Source organism: Lupinus angustifolius, chromosome LG18 (genome assembly GCF_001865875.1).
Source record: "Lupinus angustifolius cultivar Tanjil chromosome LG18, LupAngTanjil_v1.0, whole genome shotgun sequence".
NCBI classification, from domain to species: domain Eukaryota; kingdom Viridiplantae; phylum Streptophyta; class Magnoliopsida; order Fabales; family Fabaceae; genus Lupinus; species Lupinus angustifolius.
Genome location: NC_032026.1, coordinates 15,296,636 through 15,323,423, shown reverse-complemented (window position 1 = coordinate 15,323,423; position 26,788 = coordinate 15,296,636). Strand labels below are relative to the sequence as shown.

Here is a 26,788-nt window from a genome sequence, read left to right as displayed (position 1 = left end):
ATATAGATAGTTGATAAACTAGTGTTCTTTAGCAAAAATATGAAAATAGCTGAAATTTATTAAGTAAGCATGAAATATTATATTTTTATTTGTTTATTATAAATTGATTAATAAATTAAATAATTTATAATAATTATTTATTTTAAAATATATAATTATTATTTATTTTTATGAGTTTTATATTTGTTGATAAAAATATTTATATATATCATAAAAATTATGTTAATTTTTAAATCTATTGAGTTTAATAATTGGTGTCGTTTGGTAAAATTGGATAGAATTACATTAATATATAAATTATTAAACCTCTTATAAATTTTAAAACAAGTTTTTATTCATGAAGTGCTTTTCTAACTTATTGATTTAGTAAAAAATAAATTGGGAATTCCTTTTTGAAAAGTTACGAACTAACGTTTCCCAACATGGAAGGATTGTCACACAACGTGGGACTCGCCTAAACTCGATAGTAATAAAATAAACACGTGACAATAACAATAATGTTAGTAATATAAAAGTGATACGAAAATACCTTATGACAGTGTTGATATTTGAACCTTATTTCACGTTATCAGCTACAGCAACACAATCCAATACTGGATACTCCATCTTTTTTTCTTTTAAAAACCACCTATAATTTCTAGAAGATAACTTTTCATAAATGTTTGTTATTTGTTTTTTATTCCTAAAATTATTTACCGAAAAATATTTTTCTACACACTAATGCCTTTCGTTGGAATCCTTTCCCATGTAACCCAAAAATTCCTTGGTTGAAGAAGCTGCAACATTTGGTCTAACTTTCACCCATGGCCATAAACCAACTTGAAAGCAACCAGGTAATTTCTCTTCAATAATAAAATATGGATTTTTGGTTCACAATTCTGCATCATCTATTAATGAAAACAAGATGGGTTAATTACATTTTTCAATACTAATTTTGGGTTCATTCGTTGAAGGAAGGATGATGGTAGAGGTCGTGCCAAACTTGTGGCAGCAAAGTATGTGTTTGTGCAACTCCTAATAGCATACAAGAGATGGTAGAGGTTAAACCAACATCGCATTCATTAGCTTAAGACAATAATATAATAATAACAAAAAGTCCTTTATCAAGGGCACAGTCTTCGTAAATAGCATCATTCTGAAATAATACTAGTATGTTTGGCATACTTGAGTGTAAAATGCACTTACACACTGTATGCAATACTTAAACTTACACAATTTGTTTCGACCAAAAATATCCCAGCTAAAATTTGTAAGATTTTTACCATTACAATTATTTTTTCCTAAAGAGAACTTGTACAGTCTACATGAATTACCTTGTATTGCAGTGACACATTCTAAGTTTCTTCTTATTTCATAAATAAAATTACTAAAAATACACCATATATTGGAATTTAAAAAAACGCATGAACTCATGCCACTTTCATTTGTAAGAATAGGATTTCAAATTTAGAAGTTATGACCCCAAAAGAATGTGTCTACTTAGAGTTTAGATGGCACTCATCTACGGCAAGCACCACAAATCTCCTCTATCAAATATGATGAATATGCAATTTTAGTTAATCAGAGCAGTATAAGCTAATATGGATGGAAAAGTTTTTGTTTTTTAATAGAGATCATAGTCATACACATAAATTCCGATCATTATAAACACTCAAAATTCTAACTTTCTATAAATTTTGCCTTATATATTTACCCGTATCACTTTATGTTTTTATAACAAAAGTGGGATTTGGCAGAAGCAGCAAAATTGCAGCACAGAACATCACTCACCTGAGAAGCTTTAATTGGGCTTCAATTTGTGCATGTCTCCTTCTACGACACTATTACTCTCACTCTCATCACCCACACTTTTAACCTTCCTCCTTTTGCTAAGATACAATCTCACATAAAAATTGAGAAACAACAACAAAATAGCACCATTGAGCACAGAGTTGAAAATCCAAGCACCAATCCCATTACACCCACCTTTGAAGAAATGCAACAAAAACACCCCAACATGTGAAACCAAATTGAAACCCAATAACACAACCTGGCAATTCAACACAAAATTAAAACACGCGCTTTTCAACCCTATCGCAGTCCAAAACCTGTAACCGTACATAGCAGAGTACGCCAGAGTGGTGAAAAGAATCGCGAGAACTTGAAAAGATTGGGAGAATTCAAGCCAAATGAAGGACATGAAGGTGGATATTGAATGATTGAAGAGTTGAAAGAACGCCAATCTACGACGTCGTAGGATTACAAAAACGGTTCTCAACATGTGAAGAAAACGGGATAAGTAATAAACATAGGACCAGAAAAAGACACGGCCAGAGGGTCTTGTACCAAGTGGGAAACATAAGAGCCATTGAAACGGTGTTTTATAACGGTGCCAGAACCACCGTGTGTCTCGGATTTCTGCGACAGCGGAGAGGAATATTCCGATGAAGATGGTGACGGAGACGAGGGACATGGTGAGGCTGTGAAGAGCGGGTAAGGGTCCGAGAGGAACGGGTCGGGTACGGCGAAGGAGGAAAGAGAAGAGAAGGTGAAGAAAAAGGGAAAAGAGGATATAAACGGCGATGGATGTGAAAAGGAAAGACCAGGTTGAACCCCATTGGGTGTGGCTCCATCGGAATCCGACGACGGTGGGGTGTTCGGAGAGATAGAAGTTGAAGGAAGAGATCACCGTCGACGCCGCCTTATCGATCATGGTGGAGGCGCCGAAAGGTGAGAGATAAATGCCGGAGAATGTGGGCTTCTTCGCTTTCGCTCATTTAAATTTTCTTATTTTCGAATTTATTGCTTCTTCCGCTTGACTATGACCTCGGAGTGGGGATGGGACGCTAATGCAAGCCAATAAATTTGGATAAGTTGTTTCTTTTCTTTGCTTTCATAACTAAAACTAAAATAATAATGATATATATATATATATATAAAGAGAAGGAGAATAAAATATTTTTTGATATGAGAAATATTTCCTCCAATCAAAATAAGGATTATTTTTTAGTTTTTAGAAAAAAGATCGGAAGTGAAAATGACTTTCGATTAATTGAAAAATATCTTTAAATTAAAATTTAATTTTTAAGTAATTTTTTAATCAATCACAAGATCATGACACATGTAGTTTCACGCAGATATACATCCGAAAATGACATACATGTACATGTAGACAATAGACATCCCCTAAAGCTTAAAAGAAGAAAAAATATATATACACTAAATATCCTAAAGAATAACCAAAGTTATATATTTGATATTAAAAATAGAAAGATGAATAAAGTATAACAATTGATGTGCATTTATACTACTTAAAAACTCAAAATAACCCCTATAATTTGTGGGTTTCATATATAGCCTAATGCTTATCTCACCCGATGTATGTTCCATATTAATTGATTAACTATTTCTTATTTCTTACATTATAACTATCAGTTTTTTAATATAAAATATGAATGTTCAAAAATTGAACATTACATATATCGAATAAATTCAACTATAAATAATAAATATTTAACACAAAATATTATATTGTAATTTATGACACATACAAACTATATATTATAAAGGATATGAAAATGGGTTTAGAGGCAGGACAATAATAATACATTCAAAATAAGAATAAGAAAATGTTGCGTGTGAGACTAGTTGCCAAGAACATCATATCAGATAAAACCTGGAATCTTGTTGAAAGTTTTCGGTGACAAATTGACCTTCTAATCAAAACTCTTTCTCTGTTCTATCTGCCTCACCAATGTCTTCCCCCATTTCTAATTCGTAAGTCTCTCTCTCTTTCTCAACCCCTTGTTCTCGATATTCCAATTCATGTTCTCTTTACAATTTTTTATTTAATTCTCTGGTGAGATTTGTGTGTCTGTTCCTACATTTATTTTATTCTCTGCTTTGTTTTCCCCTAATTGTCAATTTCAATCCCTAGATTTACCCCTCGATTGTTTCTCTAATTGAAAACTCTGAATCTGTGTAATTCTCTGATTTCTTGTCTTGTTTTATGACGTTGCGAGATTTACCTATGTTGGTTAATTGTTAGATTTGTACCTCTGAAGAAGATTTGAGTGGTTAGAGATATGGCGAGTAGTGATTTTGGGGAATCAACGACGTCGTTTTCTTCACCGAACCCATCGTGCTCAGGTATTAATAACAATTTTAACAACGATGCTGGTGATTTTGAATGCAACATATGCTTCGATTTAGCTCAGGATCCAGTCATCACTCTCTGTGGTCACTTATTCTGTTGGCCGTGCCTATACCAGTGGCTCCATCATCACTCTCATTCACAAGAGTGTCCCGTTTGCAAGGCCCTCGTGCAAGAAGAGAAATTGGTTCCTCTTTATGGGAGAGGAAAGAATCAGACTGATCCGAGAACTAAGTCATATCCTGGAATGGAGATTCCTCATCGTCCTTCGGGGCAGAGGCCACAGACAGCGCCGCCTCCTCCTCCTCATCCCGAGGCTGTTAACCCATTTGGGAGTTATGGGTTTGGATTGATAGGAGGGTTTATTCCTATGGCCACTGCTAGATTTGGGAACTTAACACTTTCTACTGCATTCGGTGGGTTTATTCCGTCTCTGCTCAACATTCAATTCCATGGGTTTCAAGATGCCACTGTATACGGGATGACGTCGGGTTATCCCTTTGGGTTTAACGCATTTCATGGAAGGGGGGTGCGTGGTTTTTGGCAGGAAACTGGTCGGGCGCAGGGGCAGGAGGACAAAGTTTTGAAGAATCTGCTTTTGCTGGTTGGTTTTCTTGTCCTTCTTACTGTTATTTTTCTGTGGTAAACTGGTAACCATTCTGCATTCAACTTGTTGTAATTCTTTTTTTTCTTCTATAAAGGAGTAATAGTATGTGTAAATATGTTAGTTGAGGGAATTGTATTCTTGTGAATTCTTGTTGTTTACTCTATCTTTTGGCACTTTTTTGTCATCTTGAAATAATTGATCTCTCTGTATAGTCTCATATTTGACCTTGCAATTTATCACACCCAGAAAAATCTTGTTGATTTTTTAAGTTCTGGTAAAATGGTAGGTATCTTTACTGCGCTGTTGCTATTTAGTAGTAGCACAAGTTTATCTGTCAGTTTTGGAGAGTTAGTTTCCTTCATTGCTGCTAGGTAACAATATTATTTGCCTTACTTAAAGGCTGGTGGAGAGGGTGTACTTTTGAAAAACTAGAAGCTCTAGGATGTCTAAAAGGTGTCAGGTTGAGGTATATTTGCATATTTTTTTAGGTCTACTTTTGATGGAATTGTAAACCATACATCCATCGTGATGGGGTTAGTTTTGTTTGCAGACTAATTCCATTGAAGATCAATATACATATAAACCAGTAGGTGGTACAAATTAACAGCTGGAACTTGAAATTGTCATAATCTTTTCAGTAATAATGACAATAAAATCCTCTCCACCAACTTTCTGTTTCTCACTTTCTCTATTGGTGTAGTTGTCAAAGCTTTTGGTCTTAGAACTCTGGAAAGATGCAAGCATTATGAACAGAAATGTAAATTTTAGGAACTTCTTAAAACTCGTTTGGGATTGTCTAAAGAATTCAAACATATGAGGACAGTGATTACATTAATCACCAGTATATGTCAGGTTCATCAAATTGTTGGCCAATTAGGGTCAGTGAGACAAGTCCCCGAGGACCATTACTGTTTTGATGTTATAGGTCTATGCAGTTTATGGGTACCTCCACACATGTTTTAGACATTGCAAATTTAGAGAGGGTTACTCATTACCAATCCACTAATCCAGTGTCTAAGTAGGCAGATGCAGATGAGTATATTATTAGTTATTATTTTTTGTTGTTTTAGCTCTTAGGGTCTGATTGCGAATTGATTTTGGAGGGGAATGAATGAAAAAGAAATGATTGAGAGTCTACTTACAAGTGTATTTTATGCTTCTTAAGCCTTTTCACTTTCTCCATTTCCTTCTAAAAATCAACTCGCAAATAGACAATAAGATATATATTCTTTTTGGCGAATATTTGTAGGATATCATAGCTTCCTTTAAATATGGGACCAGTTTATTTGGTTAAGGGCTTATATGGATTTGGCTGCTCTGGCTAGTGGAAGGTTTACATTTTTCATCTTATGTCAGCCCATCCACCACTACAATCAATCGATTTGGGGTGATATAAAGTTATTACTGTCTTGTGCTGTTGGGTTGATGCTTTCTCTACTGTTGTGTGGTCAGATGGCTTGTTAAAATTTTCAGTTAGAGTCCAATAACAATTGATTTTTGAGAAGTGAGGACAACTAGTTGACATTTGTCACACATGTTCTGAACTTAGAAGCATAGCCAGTAACTGATCCTGGAATCACTTCATTTCTTCTGTGCAGGGTAAATTTAAAAAGTTATTATTTTTTCTCTAGTTTTTTCAGTTAAAATTTATGAAAAATGACTGCTCTATCAGGGATGTTTATTTTCAGCTAATTTTGTGGAGGATCAAGCTCAATAAAGATCCTCAATAAACTTTTTTGCATTAATTATTGATAGTGCCACCAACTACAACAGTTTCATAATGATTGTTACAATATGGAGGAACTGAATTAATGTTAAGAAATAAAAAGCTAAACTCTGTTCGACGAAATTAAGAAAACTATGGAAAATTAAATTAATAACAAGTGTCACATGGTTTTTGATGTGTGGCAAATCTTGAGGAGGAATGTGATGCAGTAGTAGCTAAAGCCCGTGCATTGTATTGAGGATTACTAGGCCTTTTTTTATACAAAGAAGTCAGTTTTGACGTGGATGAAATAATACAGAAAATAATTATGATAATATCATGATGTTTGAAAGAAAGAGTTTCTTTATTTTGATTGTGTATGTATATACATTTTTTGTCATGTAAGTTTTTTTATTCTGATTTTACCAATAAATATTTTATCAACTGTATGAGTTATCAACTAAATTCTACAATCTTAATGTCACCGAGATTCAAATATAAAACAATCTTTAAAATTGTTCTATCAGTTTTCTGAAACTGCGTCATTAAAAAATGGATTATAGGTTACAAATCTAAGACAAATACAATTTATAAAACCATTTTGAAAAATAATTTTAAACCAACTTAAAAATAAAAAATAATTTAGAAAACCTATTTTAAATATAAAAAGTTATAGTAGCAACTTGAAATAGAATAAAATATCTTGAAGGATGAAGCCAGTAGTTTTACCAAGAAGATATTGTGCAAAGTCATGTGAGGCTTGTTTGAAGTACTACTAGTGGATCAGCCAATAAGAGAAAAAGATACAAGGATCTGGTAGGAATCAACTTAAAAATTAGAGTCATAAGAAGTCAATCATCATTTATTGGAAACTTGGTCCAATTTTTGCCCAATAATAGCACCTAACGTACAAATTGTACCTTTCTTCCTGAGAGTTCCAGAGTCAATTAAATACCAGGAAACTCCTTAAATTCTTCCTGCCCTGTTTAATGTTTATATTGCTTTGCCCCTAATTTTTGTTCAAACTCATCACAAAAATCAAATGAGTTAGTAGAAGAATAGCAAGCAAATTATACCCGCAACTCATCCCTGTAGGAGAAAGTTACACGTCATAACCCAACTCATCGTACAAAAGGGGGCAAATAATGAAACAATGATGTTATTTGTAATCTAAAGTATTACTACAATAAAACCTACAGACCAAATAATAAAAGAAATAAAATACTAATGTGTATGATAAAAACGCATCGTTCTTCCTTCACTTCATAACTTTACTCAATTTGAGTATCCTCTTGAGAAAAGAAAAGAAAACACACGCGAAAGTGCTGCTGAAAAAACATCAAAACTCTACTTAGGAGGTGGCCCAATGAATTATTACAGGACACAGTCACACCCACAAGTCCACAACTACTAGGAAATAAGTCCAATATTGCGGCTCAGTTTACTTGTAAAAATTGTCGGAAACTTACTGAGAATTTAGTGTTTAGAAGCAACACACTTAGTTTTGGTATTTTTAATCTTTTTATTATAGCTTTGAATGTGTCAATCATATATAATAGTTTATACAGTGAGCTTGGCCCTTTTAATTAGAGCTGACTTTTCAGGCCGTCTTTGGTGGCCAGATCCACTCAAGCCATTTGTGTCGGTGATATTTTAATTTTTCTCATGCAAATAGGACTAAGCATATGTATTATTTATTTTATTTTTATAAGATATCATAACAATGTTTGGATGGTTAAATAGATGGAATTGAAAAAAATATGTATTATGTTATAATTTATGGTTTAATGAACTATAGGGTTAAAGATATATTTATCATTTTGACTTATCATATCCCCACTTATTAATGTATTTCTCATCATACAAGAAAGATAAGTTATTATAAACAAGAGAGTATAATTTTCCCTCCTTCACCTCACATCTCTTTCATTGTTATCATGAAATTATAAAACCTACCACGTGATAATTAAAGAGAAAATCAGTTATAAAGCAAGTATAAAACTCCAACTGGAACCCGATCCAATAATAGGGGAATGCTTTGTCATGTGTAGCACATGTTGCCAATGTGAGCACATCCATCAAACATGAAAACACCTGATAAAGATAATAGAGTTGTATACTTATGTCATTGGTCGAATGATGTAAGATCCTACTAAATCTCCAAAAAGATCAAAAGATTAATGATTCGATTTATGATAATAACACTTGTTTAGATGAGACAGTCACACACATCAAAATGGATTAATTTCTTACTAATAGACATTTTTCATATACTAAGAAAAAATAATAAATGCAACTTTGTACTAGTTATTAGGCGTGTCGGACCCAACAATTTAATCGTAATATAGTTGTTCTAACTCACTAATAAACTCGACACAGAGCTTAACTTCATGACACGATGGGATCATATAGGTGAAACTATTTTAGGTTTTATGAATGAAAATGATAAATTTGTGTTCGGTTATTGGTTAAGAATAAAAATATAATTTTTATATTGAAACGTAGTGTATTTAATGAATTAAAAAATAAAGCAACAATTGTGTGAGAGAAAAATATATTTTGATCTAAATAAATGTATTTAACACAATTAAATTATAGTCTTGAACTCAACATCCCCTTAAGCGAAAATGACCCTTGAAATTTTTCCTACACAGCTGGTGATTAAAAATTAACCTTTTGATTCTTAGACTATTTGCCATTTAGTATATTGTTTTCATAAGTTGAGAATGGAAATAATCATGTTAACAAGTTTTTGAAGAATTAAACGATAAATTCTCTTTTTAGAATTAATGTTTTATAATTAAAATTAAAGAATGATAGTTTTTAATAAAAATATTTCTCTTTTAATCTTAGTATCGATTTAAAATTAAATTAATTTGAATTGTGAATTTAGAATTGATAGCCTTTATCATTATTAAAAATACATTCTTATAATCCAAAAATCTATAGTTACTACTTACTTCTCTCTAGAATATGTCCCTTGCTTGGACGTTCCTTTCACTTTAGGTAGTACTCTTCTCACTTCAAAATTAGATTTTTAATATTTAAGCATGTCCCTTGCTTGGAGTTCTACCAGTTCAGATTTTGGATTCAATTTTTTTAATCAGAAGAAAGACTCTATTAAAATATATGAAGCTTTACATCTTTATATATTTTTATATTTTTTTGGATTCGAGTGCCTTAATTCTAATATTATCTTAAAGGGTCTTCTTGAATTAAACATTGAAATGTTGAGATAATAAAATCCTCCAAGTCCTAATTAAGGAGGAGATGACCCGTTGTTTAAAATTATGATTATTGCCTTAACATTGGTTTGTAATCAATTCTTATATCTCTCTGTTTTGTATTTTTATCTTGCAGCATTTGTAATTATTTTTCTTTAATATAAATTTATCTTTTGTCTATAAAAAAACGATTATAAGAACTTTACTCTCCTCACTATTTTCCTTTTTTTATAGAAAAATCCAAATTAACTTTCTATATTCTCATTCAATTAAAAGCCTTTCCCGGACAGAGAGCAAAGACACGTGTACATCGTAACTATATTTTTAACATGAATAAATTTTTTCATATAATCATTACTCTAATTAATAAAAATGGTTTGAGAAAAATAAAACATTCATGGAAACGTTTACCTAAAATTCTACAATCAACATTATCACGCGTCTGAAATTTGAAAACAAATAAAATTGACCCCCTATTAATAATTTAATAAGTTTGCTCCTCACACAATTTTCCTCGCTATTTTAAAGAGTAAAGCCATGTGTCTACATGGTTACTAATTTTTTTTAATATTTATACAACTAAAAGTCTAGAATTTATCTAATCCCTTCTTCTACCTTTAATGTGCATATTTTATTTCCTATAATTTCTCAATTTAATAAATAAATGATTTTAAAAAAAATGTAAACACTTACCTAAAGATGCAATCAACGCTACCATACTTTTTATATATTAAAATTCATAAATACTAAATAAATAACATAAAAATCTAGCATCCCATGCATGGCGCAGGCTAAAAGCTGGTAATAAAACATGAAATGAAATTAGTAAGAGCCACAAAACAAATTTGGAGTTATATTACTTTCTTTTTTTGGGTACATGGAGTTATATTACTTTAACACTTAAAATATGATGTCCAACAATATTTTTTATACTTTACTGTGAATACACGTAGATTGGTTACAATTATTTTAACCTGATTAAAAGTTTTACGTTCAACTTCATGTAAATATAATTATTTTAAATACTCGTTAAGAAGAATCTTGGCATAAGGTATAACACTCCAACCTTTATTTTAAGCCTAACAAATAATCCTACTTGACTTGAGCATTTTAGTATATAAATTATTCATATATTTATATATGAATGTTATATATCAATGGTGTATTGAAATTGAACTAACAACTACTTTTCCACTTTCATTACGTCATTATTAAATCCATACTTAAAAACATAATTATTAATTAACAGCTCACACAATTCCTCCTCGTGAACAATATGGTGAGAATATGGAGAAATACCCAATATTATTGACTTGATATATTGAAATAAGGGATGAAGATTATTTCTCTCAAACAATGTTTCGTTCTATCTCCTAAGTCAATTATAGTATTTTATTTTACTATTTTTTGTTTAAAAAAAAGATTATCCACATATTAATATATAATTAGTTTGAGATCGAAAATGAGACATTAAAACATATGATCGTCCTAATTGCCCGAAAGAGGCATGTATCCCATTTTTTAACCAAACTTTGGTTCAACATGTTGAAAGCAAGAAGAGAGGGTAGAAGGTTTGAACCCACTTCCCTCTCTGTCTAATCTTTAAAACTTTAACTCAAATGGTTTTTTTTATCAAACCTTGGACCCATATCGTATTTAATTTCCTCACACATATTAAAACCAAACACACACAGAGAAATTATGGCATCCATTATGACCATTCATATTCTCTTTATTTCTTTCTTTCTTCTCTTCTCGTCTTATACATCTGCTCAACGCTTCAAAGAAGCCCCAAAATTCTACAACTCTTATAACTGCCCCTCCATCGATCTCACGTGCTCACCCCATGAAGTGCACGTGGCCATGACACTCGACGTAACCTACCTTCGCGGTTCAGTGGCTGCAATTCTCTCCGTTCTCCAACACTCTTCTTGTCCCGAAAATATTATCTTTCACTTTGTCACCGCCGCCTCTAAAATCTCCTCCACCACCGTCCTCAACCGCACACTCTCCACCTCTTTCCCTTACCTCAATTTCCATTTCTACCCTTTCGACGACGATTCCGTCGCTGGCTTTATCTCCACTTCAATTCGATCCGCACTAGACTGTCCTCTCAACTACGCTCGTAACTACATGGCAAATCTCCTTCCTCCATGCGTTAAAAAAATCGTCTACCTTGACTCCGATCTCGTCCTCGTCGACGACATTGCGAAACTCGCTGCCACGCCACTCTCCAGTGACGCTGTCCTCGCCGCACCAGAATACTGCAATGCTAACTTCAGCTTCTATTTTACTCCCACTTTCTGGTCCAACCCGTCTCTCTCGCTCACCTTCGCGGGCCGCAGGGCCTGCTACTTCAACACCGGCGTCATGGTCATCGACTTAGAGCGGTGGCGGGAAGGAGATTACACGAGAAAGATAGAGGAATGGATGGAACTACAGAAGAGAATGCGGATCTACGAGCTAGGGTCTTTGCCTCCGTTTCTTTTGGTATTCGCCGGAAATATAGGCCCGGTTGATCACAGGTGGAACCAGCACGGGCTTGGTGGGGATAACTTCCGTGGGCTATGCCGTGAGTTGCATCCGGGCCCGGTGAGCCTGTTGCATTGGAGTGGCAAAGGAAAGCCGTGGGCCAGGCTTGACGCAAACCGCGCTTGTCCCTTGGATGCTTTATGGGCTCCCTATGATCTTCTGGAAACACGTTTCTCTCTCGAGGCCTAGCTCACGTCATAATTCATAATTATTTTATTTTTCTCTTTGCATAAATAAACATAATTATCTTCTTCTTTTTTTAATTTTTATTGGTGGAAGAAGTAATTTTGATAAAGAGTATATATGGCTTGTTCCGTGGGATTGGCGCTGGAGTCACTCCTGGCTCGCTATGGTGATTGCATTGATCTAGTATTGTACATATATACCCTCCTACTTGAAGGTAGTAGTAAATGATTATTACAAGTTACGGGGTACATCTGGTAATAATGAATAAAATACAAATATTTTAAATTAATTATATTCTTAAATGATTTATGTGGTATGTATGTGAATGATCTTTCCAACTATACTGTTAATTTTGGCTTTTTACACATCTTGTTAGGTTTTGCTTTTTTAGTGAAATATACACGAAATAAAATAATTGAGCAATTAATGCAACCATCCCTGTGTGTCGGTGACCAGTATCTGTCATAGCAAAGGTATTAAAAGAATGGAATGACTCAAGTTTATCTTTCGCTATTTATGCTTCTATTGTCTTGCAAAAGCCAAACATAACTTTAAAAGATGTTGACCATAACTCTAAATGATTGTTTGGTAATCCATCAATTTAAGTTGGAATAAATATAATTCATTTACTTATTTAAGTTGCTGGAATCAAGTCATGACTAGAGACATGTTAAGATTAAAAAAACTAATATCATTTTTAAGATCAAATTATGGCAATTCCCAGTTGTGTTTTTTTAAAATAATTTTATTTAGATACGTGTAGGGATAAAATATAAAAAAAAAGAGAAATAAAAATATTTTGATTTGTTATAAGAGAAATTATTAAATTTGAATTTTATGTAGATAGTGATATGTTAGTATCTATTTGATTATTTCTTTGCTTTCTCAAGCCTAACACCAAGTTTTAATATTGGAATTACTAAGAAGGCATGATTCAGACTTCTATACTTGGTTAAATACTTCTAAGTAGAATTCCTTGGTGATAACATAGAAATGGACAAATATATAGGCTTTAAGTTGTGATTTGCTACTACTACTTTGTCAAAATTTAGACAAATAAATATGGACGAATCAGAACTTAAATTGAAATATTTTGTCACAATTTAAAGTTAAATATTTTGGATGTCCATTTTGTCAAAATATTCAGTATCAAGTGGAACTTACCTTAGTCCATTTTGTCAAAAACAATTCACGCTTTTTATGATATAAATATTAATATTCTATGAAAACAAAATTGAGATTTGTTATTAAATAAAAAACAGTACCAAAAAATAATCAATTGGTAGTTTCTTTAAAAAAAATTAATCAGCAAATATTAATATGATAGTATTTGTTATAGACGATATTCGAATTTTTAACTTCCTTTACTCCATTCGTTATTCTTTAATCATCAAACCACTTTATAACTTCATTTTTTTAATTTGCTATGGGTAAGACTCAAATTCACAATTTTCTTCACTTCATTCCTTAAATCCCCCGCCTTAACTTACATCCTTAAATTTTTGTATGAATTATTGTGTTAATGGCTACATTTGAGAATCTTTATACATTTTATCCTTAGCAAAAACCTTATTGGTTTGCTGCTTATAAAGCTTTTAGGATCCATATGAGTTTCTGGTCCTTGCAATATATTGCCTTGAATTTTATCTAACATTTACGGCTTGTTATACTCATGCATTTTACTCTCCATCTATTATAATCAGCAGGAACATTTTATCCCACCATCAGATAAGTGGGACAGATCATAACAACAACGGTGAAGTGCGTAATATGAATGGCTCCTATTACATATGCGTTATTCCCAAACCTAATAGATTATAGATATACGCGGTTATGACCATAGTGGTTTGGTTTTGTTGTCTTACATTCAATTCCGGTATTAATATCCAAGGCCCATGATATTGCTTAGTAGTACGACGTACCAAGTTGAATAAAAGTGAAAACATTGAAGTAAAAGTCAAGCTTTGCTACTGCTATTATGATCGATGTGATATAAATGTTAAAGCATAAGTACTAGATTGGATGCATATATATGATCTTGGGAATCAATGCTAGAATGTCGGTAGAATCGTTACTGAAAAGAGCCCCGCCATGGCAATATTTGTGTTATTGTACTCGCATGCATACAGAAATGTAAACCTGTAAATTGTTATTCTTAGAGCTAGATGTAGAAAAGATTTGTCGGAAGATTATGAGATGAAACTATGAAATGGTCCTTGATTCATGGGTTATTTTTAAATTGCAACATATGAAATGTGTCCATTTTATATATTATGAGCTTTAAGTCAATCAAAAACTATATGATTTATAACTAGTTACAATTATAATGCTTTGAAAGGGAATTTCGAGGTACCCACGGAAATTTGGTACAAGTTTTAGATGGTATTTTCTTTGTGCGAGATCCTAGATGCATTGCCATAAGTAGTGTTGGACCCATCCTCAACTGTGCAGCATCCAATGAGCAGGAGAATTTTATTGTTGCTTGAGTATGGTAAAAAGGAAGAGATATAATATATTGAAGCAAAACTTGAAGGCAATGATTTTATAAGTCTTTTCTATTTAAAAACTTTCTTATCATCCATCATGTTTAATGTGATACTTTACACTTCAATAAATTTAACAATCCTAACTTCAAATATGAGTATCACATACTTAGTGGTATGTTCCTCTTAAATTCATATGTTGTAGTTGAACCATTGGTTGTAATATCACTCGTTAGACCCGTTTACAACTTAGGAACCTCAAACTAACGGAGAGTCTTAATGTTGTAAGGGCATGAAAATAATGCAGAAACATAAACGAGATACCATATTTTGAACAAAAACCTTAAGATAATAGTTTCATAGGTCTTTTTTTACTGTAAATTTTCTCACTCTTCTTCATTACGTCATATAGTGTGAGACTTTGACGTAATAAATCCAAGAAGAACCATCATAGTTTCAGGAACTCCACATTGTAACAGATGAAATATTCATCAATTTGAATGTAGAAACATTAAAAATTGCCACGAAGTGTAAGACAATGGGGCCTTCCTTAATGTAAAGTAAACTTATATACCAAATTACGTAAAATAAAAATGTTCTAGAACGTAGGTTACGGGAGTTAATGGTATTATAATAATATTTTAATCGGAAAAATTATATGGTCAAACTGTACGTTTATATTTTAATGAAGGTTGTATAGAGTGAGAAATATAATAAGATGCATGGCCGAAAAAAGAGATAGATAAATAGATGGTGCAAGAAGCACATGGATTTGAACGTGTTTGGGTGGTAGAGTATACATAATAGATGAGAGGGAACTAGACGCGGAACATGATCGTATTTGAAGAAACACAAAAGAAACAAAAAAAGTGATGTGCCCATGGAGATGAACAAACTTCCCTAGAATCCCGGTTTCAACTTAATGCGGCATACAAAGTTAGAAGTAGGACAAGTATTAATTGAATTTCACGATAGCAAGATTACTTAATACTAACATGACGAAGATCTCTTATATTCATTGATATTCCCGGTGTATCAAGTCAATCAAAATATATTATTTAATTGGGAATATTTTTTATAAAAGAAATAAATTAATGTATTATATTATTTTGGAAATGCTATTGGTCAAAGATATAAGAACAAAGTTTTTTTTGGATAAAGTATCCTCATTCACACTTCATACAAATCTCATACCTAGCAACAAAACATGAAGCAGCATAAAACAATAATATTTTATTTTAAGCGAAGGAGGAAGGAAAAGTAAAATCGTAATAGTCATTTCACATGTATGATTCATAATTTCTACACTTTTCATTTTCTTTATTTACTCGGTAATCTCTAACTGGCAAATGTGCTTTTACTGCTTACGGATTTTAGTGGTGATTACATTCAATCAATCAACTATGCTTTCAAATTTCTCCTCCAATTAAGTTTGAACTTTAAGCTTTTTTTTTTATCGTCAAACTAATTATCCCAAACAAAAACCTTTATTTCCTTTGCCCGTTGCAGCATTTGAGTTTTAAGGCACTTCAACCTGGAAGCAACAGATTCGATCAAAGATGATAATCAGTTTCAAACATTATCAAGCACCAATGGAAGATGCAGAAGATTATTGGCTTTGAACTCATAATGTGTCAAAAAATTATACAGTCAAATCAACTTATAAAGTTATTTGGCATAAGGGTTACACTAGTTTAGAAGACCGAATGATATATAAGCTATTTTAAAAATCCGTGGGCCTTTGAAGATCCGTATGCTTGTTTGGAGAATTTTGTTGGACAAAATTCCTTGTAAGCTCAACTTATCCAAAAGGGTGTTAATATCAACAATAATAATCTTTTGTATGGCTTGTGTAGTGCTCAAAAAGAAAGTTTGAATCATCTATTTTTATCTTGCCATTTCTCTTATTGAATTTGACGGCTTCTATATTAGTGGTTGGGGTAAGGACTATTGTCATACCCATTTTCTTTCGGTTGAAGGTAGGACTCTGGAAGATATATTTTCAATAATTTAGATGCTTGTAATTTGGTATCTTTAGAGTTGTAGGAATATCGTACTTTTTAACAACAAAGAAGAAAACTTGGAAGGGGTAGTAGATGATATCAAATTCAAATATTGGATTTGAATTAAGGTTAGACACAAGTTAGCTAATATATATTTTTTTGTTTTGAATGTACTCCAAACCTGATTTTAAGTTTGGATTATTACTCTTAGTGTGTCTCTTTTTGGTCTGGGTCTTGGTCTTTGTTCTATTTTCAATGTTTTTATGTGGCTTTGTTAGTTGAGGTTCTTAGGTTCTCCTCTTTTTTAATCTCCATATACATTGTTTTAGCCTGATTGTATTTTTTTACTTTTCCTCTTAATAAAATCTTACTTATAAAAAACAAGCACCAATGGAGCTAATAACCAGTTTCAAATTTTCAATCATGGATTCAAAAATTCCAAAGTTAGATTGCTTTATGTCTATGGTTATTGTCCTCCTCACTAAAATTTAAACTACTGCCAACGGTTCCTCCTGCACAATGCTGAATTTTCATGGTTGTTAGATACCTCGGTATGTGTGTGGTAGAAAATACATGGCCCAAATAATTTACACGGGCCCATATGTTATCCATTTCGTTGCCCAATATGCTCTTCTGGGCCTGTATTTTCTTACGTTCTTGGTAACAATTAGCTCCTAGAAGCTGAAAAAGGCATCACAAGTGGAAAGGGTAGTAAAATAAGTAGAGAAAATCTCCTTTGATAATCCTACAAGAGCATCAGCAAATAGAAGGAACACATTTGGATCATCATAACTCCTTCTTCAAACTAACACCTTTGAGAAGCATAGACCGAATCTACCACAATTTTAGAGGAAGAGTTGGGTGGTTCTATGTAGAAGGTGAAACAAGAAATGAAAAATCTATATAAGTGTCTTGTTCATCAAAGGCAAGGGGTTATTCTTTTGTTATTCTAGCCATATGATAATCACATGTCATGCATATATAATCATACCATATATTTGAAGGCAAGGGAGGTTGATGTATATTTTGAAAAAGGTGGTGAGAGTAATAATATTGAGAAAACTCAATATTATGGGTAAAGCACACAGTACACAACACGTAGAAATTATGGGTACTTTTCAAACTCTATTGGTATAATGGGTTCGAATATGAAAATGAGATAGAAATCTCAATTCATTTATCATGATATTGAATCCTGTTTTGAAAATCAGAAAAAATCAAAATATAATAACACATGTATGTATCATTTTATTTATAGTGAGAAAACACTTTTACTTTAAAACTATAAATAAAAAGACTACTCCATGAGATGATTTATCTCTAAAAGTTATGGGTACTTCCTTCTGCAAGTGCCATTTCCAAAGTGTGAAAAATACCAGAAAAGATGGTTTGCAAAGGCGGCATTCAAATGATAATAGAAGCCAATACTTGCTATGGCATTGTGGTCATTTCGTAACACCATGATAGCTTCAGTATAACTAAAGATAAATTTCCCTAATAATAACATATCTGTACTTCTCTTCTATGAAAGAATCCACTCATAATTTTCATTAACAAGATAACAAGATAATGGTATACAAATCCACACTGTCAAATTCATCGTAATCATCACTTTGCGCAAAATGTCAGTTTGGATTCCCTTGCTCTTGACTTCTAATAATTCCAACCATTATTATCTAGATAAAATTTCTCGTGTAATTCGTCGTACGTCATTCCTAACCAAGAACATGTTTTAGCGTACAATTTTATTTATATTTTTATGTAATTTTATCGTTTTTCATTTATCTGTTTTTGTTGGCTAATTTTATTTTTGAGTTAATAAAATCATTCACTCTTACGAATATATCGGTTAAAAGTGTCACTTAATAAGGAATAGACGGGGGACCATGTAATAATTAAAATTTCAATAAATTTAAACTTTATTATTTTGTGTCATATTAAATAATATGAATATAAGGAATTCCGAGACAGGCAAAATTAATATGAAATTTATTACTGTGTGTTACATGATATATTTAAACTTGTTTTGACTTTTTTAAATGCAAATAGAGTTATTTATAAAAAGGCATATATAAAAACATTATTGGAAAGCAAAAAAACTAAAGAGAGAGGTGAAGAGCGAAGTAGAGGAGAAGAAATAAGAAAATTAAAGTGACCACTTTCCTTTCCTCTCCCTTCTCTATATATCACTCTCTTATTTTAAACAAGTATGGTATCATCACTTTCCCCAACCCAACCCTAGTCTTCATTCTTAATTTTATATTCTATATGTAACTTAGCTAAGGTGATTGGAAAAACACTTACCTCAAAGAGAAAGACAAGGAGTGATAGAGACGACAAGGCAACAAGAAAGAGAGAGAAGGAAGTTGTAGAAGAAGCTTTCAATATCACACAAAGGGAAAACGATGTCTCACAGATTTACATCCTTTCAAACTCTGCAACTCTAAGAGGTACATGTGCCTATGTATGTATATATATGTATATATTTTATTCTTTATCTTTTGATGAATAACTCTATCTAATATCTATCTACCCTCTTTCTTTCCTAAATTTCCATTAGCTTTATTGAATCTATATAGTTTACTTCTATTAGTGTTTTTTGATATATATGCTTATTCTGAAGCTGAGCCTTATTACTGATCCATAATTCAATTATTGGACAGTAGTAATAATAAGGTGAGAGGGAAAGAAAAAGGAGATGACAAGGATGAGGAGAAGCAAGAATTTAATATGGGAATAGCAACAACACAACCACTTCCAAGTACCATTCTCCCTCACTCAAAGACACACCATTCATTTTTCATCTTTGAGGACAGTCCAGGTGAATCTTGTTCCAATTCTATGTCCCAAGATAATCAACACGGAATCTTCACCTTCTCCAATGGGTTCGAGAGAACCACAGTGACTCATCACGACCAGCAGCAGCAACATCAGCAGGAGCATCAGATCCGGAGGGACAAAGTGAGGTTACAACAAGGCTTTGAACCATCACTACAACTTCCACCGCAACCACCATTAGTTGTGATAGAAGAAGAACAGGGAGGGCTCATGCCGTCAGGGATGCTGTCAGAGATGTTTAAGTTTCCTCATGGCGGTGCCACCGTCGCTGAATTATTGGAACAGCAGCAGATGACGGCGACGCTTCGGTCATCGAGGCCACAACCAGTGGCCAGTGGTAGCGAATGCTACGGAAGCAGACAAGGGATAATAACAACTGGTTTGGGACCGTCGGCAGATTCAACGAAGAACCATTATCAAAATAGCAGCCATCATCATCATCATCATTCTCAGATTTCAAGCATCAATAATGCAGCAGACATAGCAACTCATCAAGCCATGCAACTTTTTCTTATGAACCCACAAACAAGATCTCCTTCTCCTCCTCTTCCTCCTTCAAATCCTCTTCAAGGTTTCGCTACCGGTTCAACGGCTGGAGATTCTTTTGGTCAGTTCACATGGATTACTGATCACATTAATGAAGAAGGAGGCACAACTGGTGGAGTTGTGGAAGGTCAAGGTCTCTCATTATCATTGTCCTCTTCGTTGCAGCATTGGGAGGCTGCAAAAGCTGAAGAATTGAGGATGGGGGAAAGTGGTTTTCTATATTACAATCAAGGACCTGGACCTGGGGGTTCTTCTTCTTCAACCCAGTATCCGTACAAGAAAATTGGCGGTAGTCATCCTCATCAGCAATCATTGCATTTACATGGTGCTATTGTACACCAGGGACATCATGTTGGATTCGGATCACCATCATCATCATCCTTAGGTATAGTGAATGTTATGAGAAACTCAAAGTATGTTAAAGCTGCACAAGAATTGCTTGAAGAGTTTTGCAGTGTTGGGAGGGGTCAGTTTAAGAAGAACAAGTTCAGTAAACAGAACTCAAACCCTAATGATTTAAACACCGGTGGCGGTGGTCCATCTAATTCACCTTCATCAAAAGATCCTCTTCCTCCTACAACATTGTCTGCGGCAGATAGGATTGAGCATCAGAGAAGGAAGGTCAAATTTCTATCGATGTTTGATGAGGCATGTAATCTTTCTCTTCTCTCCCTTTCTTGACCCTCTCTCATCATTCAAGAGTCAAGGTCCCCCAGTATCTTTTTCCATATTCCATATTATTTAATTTATGGTTACTACATTATTAAATTTGATAAAGAAGAGGAATAATAAAACACACGCTTGTCCGGATCGTATCTTTGGATTTATTTAAATTTTTAAACCAAGGAAAAAAATTGGCTGGTATAGTAGAGTAGGGTTCCATTTCCATCACATAGCTATGATCAATTGGTTCCTGTTGGGAGGGATTTGTTACTTATTTTAATAGAAACCCGTTTTTATAATTTAGTGATTTGATTGGTGGGGATGATTTTATTATAGTATTTTGGGTTTGCTTGGTTTGGTGAAAACCATGAGTAACAACCTATTACGAGAATAAGTCCATCAAGAAGCGACTTTCCTTCTGATTGTTAAGAAAGACACATACCCAAACAGAAGCAAGAAAGAAAGGCACTCACTCACCATATTTAAAGTTAAGTAGCAGGTTGTTATCAATGCCCACTTTCCACCACACAGATCCATACCCATCATAGTAATATTGCAGTGAAAGCCATTGTTATGATATTTCAGTTGACCAGAACAGGGATACTGACCCCCTTTTTCTTTATTTATTTTTTAGATTAAATTCAGTCTTTAGATTTTAATTTTGATTATACAAACCTATCGATTTTCTGATAAAAAATACAAGCCTATCAGTTAATGAAGACTGAAGAGTGCAGAAAGAGAAACCCAAGGTTATTATTTTTGTAAGAAAAGATAAAAGAAACCCAAGGTTATTATTTTTGTAGGAAAAGATAAAAGAAACCCAAGCATATTCTTCCTTCTTATTAACAATTATATTTAGGGTAGAAAATGATTCCAATCACAGTTCTGTTCAACTTAATTAAGAGTAACGAACTTTTTAATTCAACTCATTAATCAATTAGTTCAGTTCATTATTAACTCCAAAAATTATTATTTATTTAATATATAAAATTAAATATTTTCTATATATATATAGGTATAATAAAGTCCGCTCATAAATATAATAAGTTAATCTTTATTTATTTATTTTTTGATAAGGAATTAATCTTTATTTGAGCGAGGACTAAATTCCCATAACAATTTAATAAACACAATTGTGTTTTGCATTTCTTAATTAATACTAAGATGGTCAATCCATCTTTTCACATAGGGCAACAATGAATGAGTAAATGAAAACGTGCATGTACAATTCCATCAAGTTCTTTATTTGATAAAATGGCTATTCTACCAATATATCATGCTTTAGATATTTGACATTGTAAATAAAGTAATAATAAAGTTTGTTTTGGAATTTTCAGGTGGAGCGGAGATACAACCACTACTGCGAACAAATGCAAATGGTAGTGAACTCATTCGATATAGTAATGGGTTTTGGAGCAGCAATACCATACACTGGTTTGGCGCAGAAAGCAATGTCAAGGCATTTCAGATGCCTGAAGGATGCAATAACAGCACAAATGAAGCATAGTTGTGAGGTGCTGGGAGAGAAAGATGGAAGTGGTTCATCAGGTTTGACAAAGGGAGAGACACCAAGGCTTAAGATGCTTGAACAAAGCCTAAGACAGCAGAGAGTGTTCAATCAAATCGGGATGATGGAACAAGAAGCTTGGAGACCACAGAGAGGGTTGCCTGATAGATCTGTTAACATTTTGAGAGCCTGGCTTTTCGACCATTTTCTCCACCCGTACGTTCTTGCTTTTCCCTCCCTTGTTATTTTCACCATGCCATTTTTTTTTTGTTCTATCCCCAACCATCCCTTATCTGAAATAAAAATTGATAAAGTTATAAATATTAACGTAAAAAACTAATTTTTTTGGGGTGTGTGACTATTTCTTCTAACAAACGTTGATTACATGAATCGAATTATTAATCTATTAATCATCCTATAAATTTAGTATAATCTTATACCACTACACCAATATAACATTATAAAAACACTTACGATATATACGTTTTTCTCTAGTACCAAAAGATTCAATACTCAATGGATGTTGCCATATGTATATAGAAGTTTTTGGTGGAGAAAAATATGCACGTTATTAAAAAGATATGTGATGTACAAACAAAATATAATTAAAAGGGGGAAAGGATAAGACAGAATAAAGTAGATAATGTGATTATTAATTAACTAGAAACTAAGAAAAAGCAGAAGGGATTTAGTTAATTAAAAAGAGAAAAGGGAGAGAGTGGCAGAAGGAAAGAGAAAATCTATATAAAAGCGATTATTTATGTCTGCCGTAAGCATATGAATAAATGATCGTTTAGAGCAACAGTAAAATTGCAGTGTCCTTTAATGTTGTCTTAGCCAGCGAAAAGTTGTGAAGATAGATATAGTATCTGCATCACTGCTTTACCTAAAATTTCTTGGTATCTTTCTCTGATCTCTTTCTAACATATGCATTAGAAAAATCACAAACAGTAATTAGAGTATCTGATTAAAGGAAAATAAAGTGGGAACAGTGGCCAGTGTGTACAGTGATCCACTTTACTTGCTGCAATAGCAGCTAAGAGGACGTAGATCTTTTCTTTCTTCTCTTAGATTCTCACGCCTCGTGAAAGGAAAGAAAGAAAAGTTTGAGACAGAGCTTAGGAGTACAAAAGGTTGGTGTTTCTTTATACGATTAGGGCAATCAAGGACTCTCATGTCATTTTCTGGTGTCATTCTCAGGTATCCAAGCGATGCAGATAAGCATCTGTTGTCACGACAAACTGGACTATCGAGAAATCAGGTTCATCCCTTCCATCTCCTTCACTCTTATCTTTCTGCCAGTGTTTTAAATTACGATCGTGATTATGATTATATTATATTTACCACAAATTGAGCCAAAAAAATATCGTAATTATGTTGAACTATGGAAACTACAAGAAATACTGCTATTCACATTACATTCGGGACAAATATTAGTTATGATTAAACTAACTGCATAAACGGCCCACATAGAGTAGTTGAAATAGGAAAAAGTGAGGAAAGAAACATGATCATTGAACCAAGAAATGGGACCAGTAGTAAGTTCAGATGCAACTTACATCATTTTGGGTTTTGATTCTTCTGTCTTTCTCTAACTGGCAATGTGAGTGTTATAATTGTTTACCTCATCTTGTTTTTTGTTTCACGAAGAAAAAAATCATTTTCCGCTCCAGAAACATTTATTATCATTTTTTCTTTATGTTTTAATTTCTATGGAATCTTTTACTTCATGACATAAATTCTAAATTAAAATATAGTAGATGTAAGTACAGAAGCAATGAGACATGAAAGTTTGCTGTTCTCGAATTGTGCTCACTTTCACCATCTCTCCTTTTTCCTCCTCTCTCATATCAATTGGTAACAGCCAACTACACAGGAGGAACAATAAATATGAAAAATAAATGTTCCTTTTTAATAGTATAGGAAATAATGTGTTCATAGATATAACTTTCTCCCATATCAGTTTAGTACTGTAAAGTATCAATGGATCCCAAATAGATGAAAAAGTAAAAGATTCGATTCATGAGCAATATTCGTTGAGAGATTAGTCACACAAGCTAAAAGCTAAAAATATTAGCTTTTTATTCATAAGATAAAATATACTCTTCTACATACAAAAAAAAATGTTTCAAGGTTTTCCCAATTTTTTAATTTTATAATAAATTTCTTAATGTTATTTTTTGGGCACAATATTTCTTAATGTTATTGATATCTAAGATTTAATTACACATTATTTTTTACTTATGTTTTTATTTATTATATCATTTATTCACCTCTTTCTCAATATAATATATACCAACTATCATTTGTTCCCCTCTCATTCTCCTTTTTTAAATCACATGTATGATTTTAAAAAACAAAACATAATTCATGTCATTTATATCACCTATTCATGGAGTTTGTGGCATCCTCATCCCTAGTTTTAGGGGAGTCTTAAATTAAGTTTTATGTTGAGTCATGCATTTTGAAGACTGTTGGTCGTTTGTATTGAAACCAGTTTTGTCAAAATTGACTTTCACTCCCCCAATTGTATATCATCATTATAATTTATATTTCTATTATATTAGTTGAAAAATTCATGTAACATTAATTAATTATATGAGAATCGTGGGGAAGAAAATTTTAAGGATATTATATTGAAATATAGTGATTGTAATAGTAATATTTTATCATTTTACATTATTTTTAACAAAAAATAAAATATTTTTTCAAATATGTTTTATTTATCTTTTTAAATAAAGAAATGTACAAAATCCTTAATTATTTTCTCTCTCTCTTGAATAATCTTAATCTTTTTTTTTTCACACGTGCATATTCTTCACTAATTGTGCATTTTTCTATTGTATGGATGATCCGTGAGTAATCCTTAAATTTCAAAACTTTTGATGTATTTATTTTTTCTTCATGTTATTTTATATTTTTCATGTTTTAGAAACTCAATACAAATTTATAATTTACTTTCTAATTATATTCTTATTTCTCATTTTCACCTCATATTTATCCATTTTTTATTTCAGTTTCTAATATGCATTAAATAAGTTTAATTTACTTTAATTATATTCAACTTTAACATCATTTTTGTCTTCTTAAATTGTTTGCATAACTTTAAGGAAAACGATAGATATAACATCTTATCTACAAGAAAGTAAGTTACATATATTATAATGTGATACTTTATTTATTAATAATTAATTTATAAGTTACATATGTCATTTTTTCTTATTATATATAATGATTAGTATGATAATATAACATTACTCTTTTACTAACATCTAAATACCTCAATCCTTATAGAAGTGTCTTGTTAATGCGTATTAACTTGTACCACACTACTCCCATATACGCTTCTATTGACTTACACTATACTATAGTATTAATTATTAACAATATGGATAAAATTGCATGGATGATCCGTGTACGTATAAACTGAGTGGTTGGTCTGAACGTGTTTGTTCCTGTAGGTATCAAATTGGTTCATTAATGCCAGGGTTCGGTTGTGGAAACCTATGGTGGAAGACATGTACCAACAAGAACTTAAAGAAGCAGAGGGTAGTTCAGAAGAGAGAGAAAATATGAACCAAAGCAATAGTGGCCAACTTGTTCAAACTTCAACAGCAACAGCTTCACCACCACCAACAATATGCAAAAGATCCGATATCAATGCTCATGAAAACGACCCTTCAGTCGTTGCAATCAATAGAAAAACCTTATCGGAAAACCAACCAATTAAGCAATGTAGCTCTTCCACCACCACAACCACCATTATGACCCCTCCCTCTGAGGTGGCGCCACCAGTGTCTCAGTGCTTTGACTCAGACCTGACCCCCCATAGATCAATGGCAACTGATGAGATATGTCACTATGGGACCGCGGTTTCTGAAGGTGGTGCTGACATTGGATCCAATCTAATTAGATTTGGGACCATCGCCGGTGACGTGTCACTTACCCTAGGGTTACGCCACGACGGTAACATGCCCCAGAAAACACGTTTCTCTGTTAGAGACTTCGGAGGCATTTAAACTTCCACATACTAGTTATCTTACATGATAATAATATAAAATATATAGAAGAAGATCGATGCTTTGTTATAGAAGAAGTGCTGTTTATCGTAGAGGATTGTAGGTTATTCGTCATCTTTGTCCTTCTGAGCTTGTAGCTAGCAAGCTAGGTGTATCTCTATGGGAGTAATTTACACATGTAGTGCACCTTGACCGAAAAATTACGGTTTTGGTGCACCTTTTAAAAAAATTACCAAACTAGTATAACTTTTTAGAAATCGGCAATGGGATTGCCGATTTCTGTAAAAAAATTTCTCTCTCCTCCCCAAAATCGGCACTGGGGAGGGAGTTTTATTAGGATATA

The 26,788-nt window shown here is 32.8% G+C and overlaps 4 protein-coding genes across 7 annotated transcripts; 3 read left to right on the top strand and 1 right to left on the bottom strand.

Annotated features, from left to right (window-relative positions):
• LOC109332326 (elongation of fatty acids protein 3-like) lies at window positions 1,607–2,820 on the bottom strand. Its single transcript, XM_019567272.1, has one exon. The coding sequence runs from the start codon at window positions 2,690–2,692 to the stop codon at window positions 1,781–1,783; it is 912 nt and encodes a 303-aa protein (XP_019422817.1). The 5' UTR covers window positions 2,693–2,820; the 3' UTR covers window positions 1,607–1,780.
• Window positions 3,597–4,954, top strand: LOC109332257 (E3 ubiquitin-protein ligase RNF185). 2 transcript variants are annotated; one of them, XM_019567180.1, is made up of 2 exons: window positions 3,597–3,756; window positions 4,028–4,954. In XM_019567180.1, exon 2 carries the CDS (start codon window positions 4,065–4,067, stop codon window positions 4,776–4,778), a length of 714 nt encoding a protein of 237 aa, XP_019422725.1. In that variant the 5' UTR covers window positions 3,597–3,756; window positions 4,028–4,064; the 3' UTR covers window positions 4,779–4,954. The 2 variants fall into 2 exon arrangements, with proteins under 2 accessions (XP_019422725.1, XP_019422723.1); XM_019567178.1 differs by having other exon boundaries at window positions 4,002–4,954.
• Window positions 11,172–12,389, top strand: LOC109332153 (probable galacturonosyltransferase-like 1). The gene has a single exon (XM_019567008.1). It carries the CDS (start codon window positions 11,370–11,372, stop codon window positions 12,387–12,389), a length of 1,020 nt encoding a protein of 339 aa, XP_019422553.1. The 5' UTR covers window positions 11,172–11,369.
• LOC109332370 (BEL1-like homeodomain protein 4) lies at window positions 19,024–26,532 on the top strand. 3 transcript variants are annotated; one of them, XM_019567333.1, is made up of 5 exons: window positions 19,024–19,322; window positions 19,539–20,904; window positions 22,257–22,642; window positions 23,627–23,687; window positions 25,888–26,532. In XM_019567333.1, the coding sequence occupies exons 2-5, from the start codon at window positions 19,603–19,605 to the stop codon at window positions 26,443–26,445; spliced, it is 2,307 nt and encodes a 768-aa protein (XP_019422878.1). In that variant the 5' UTR covers window positions 19,024–19,322; window positions 19,539–19,602; the 3' UTR covers window positions 26,446–26,532. The 3 variants fall into 3 exon arrangements, with proteins under 3 accessions (XP_019422878.1, XP_019422876.1, XP_019422877.1); XM_019567331.1 differs by having other exon boundaries at window positions 19,536–20,904; XM_019567332.1 differs by lacking the exon at window positions 19,024–19,322 and having other exon boundaries at window positions 19,432–20,904.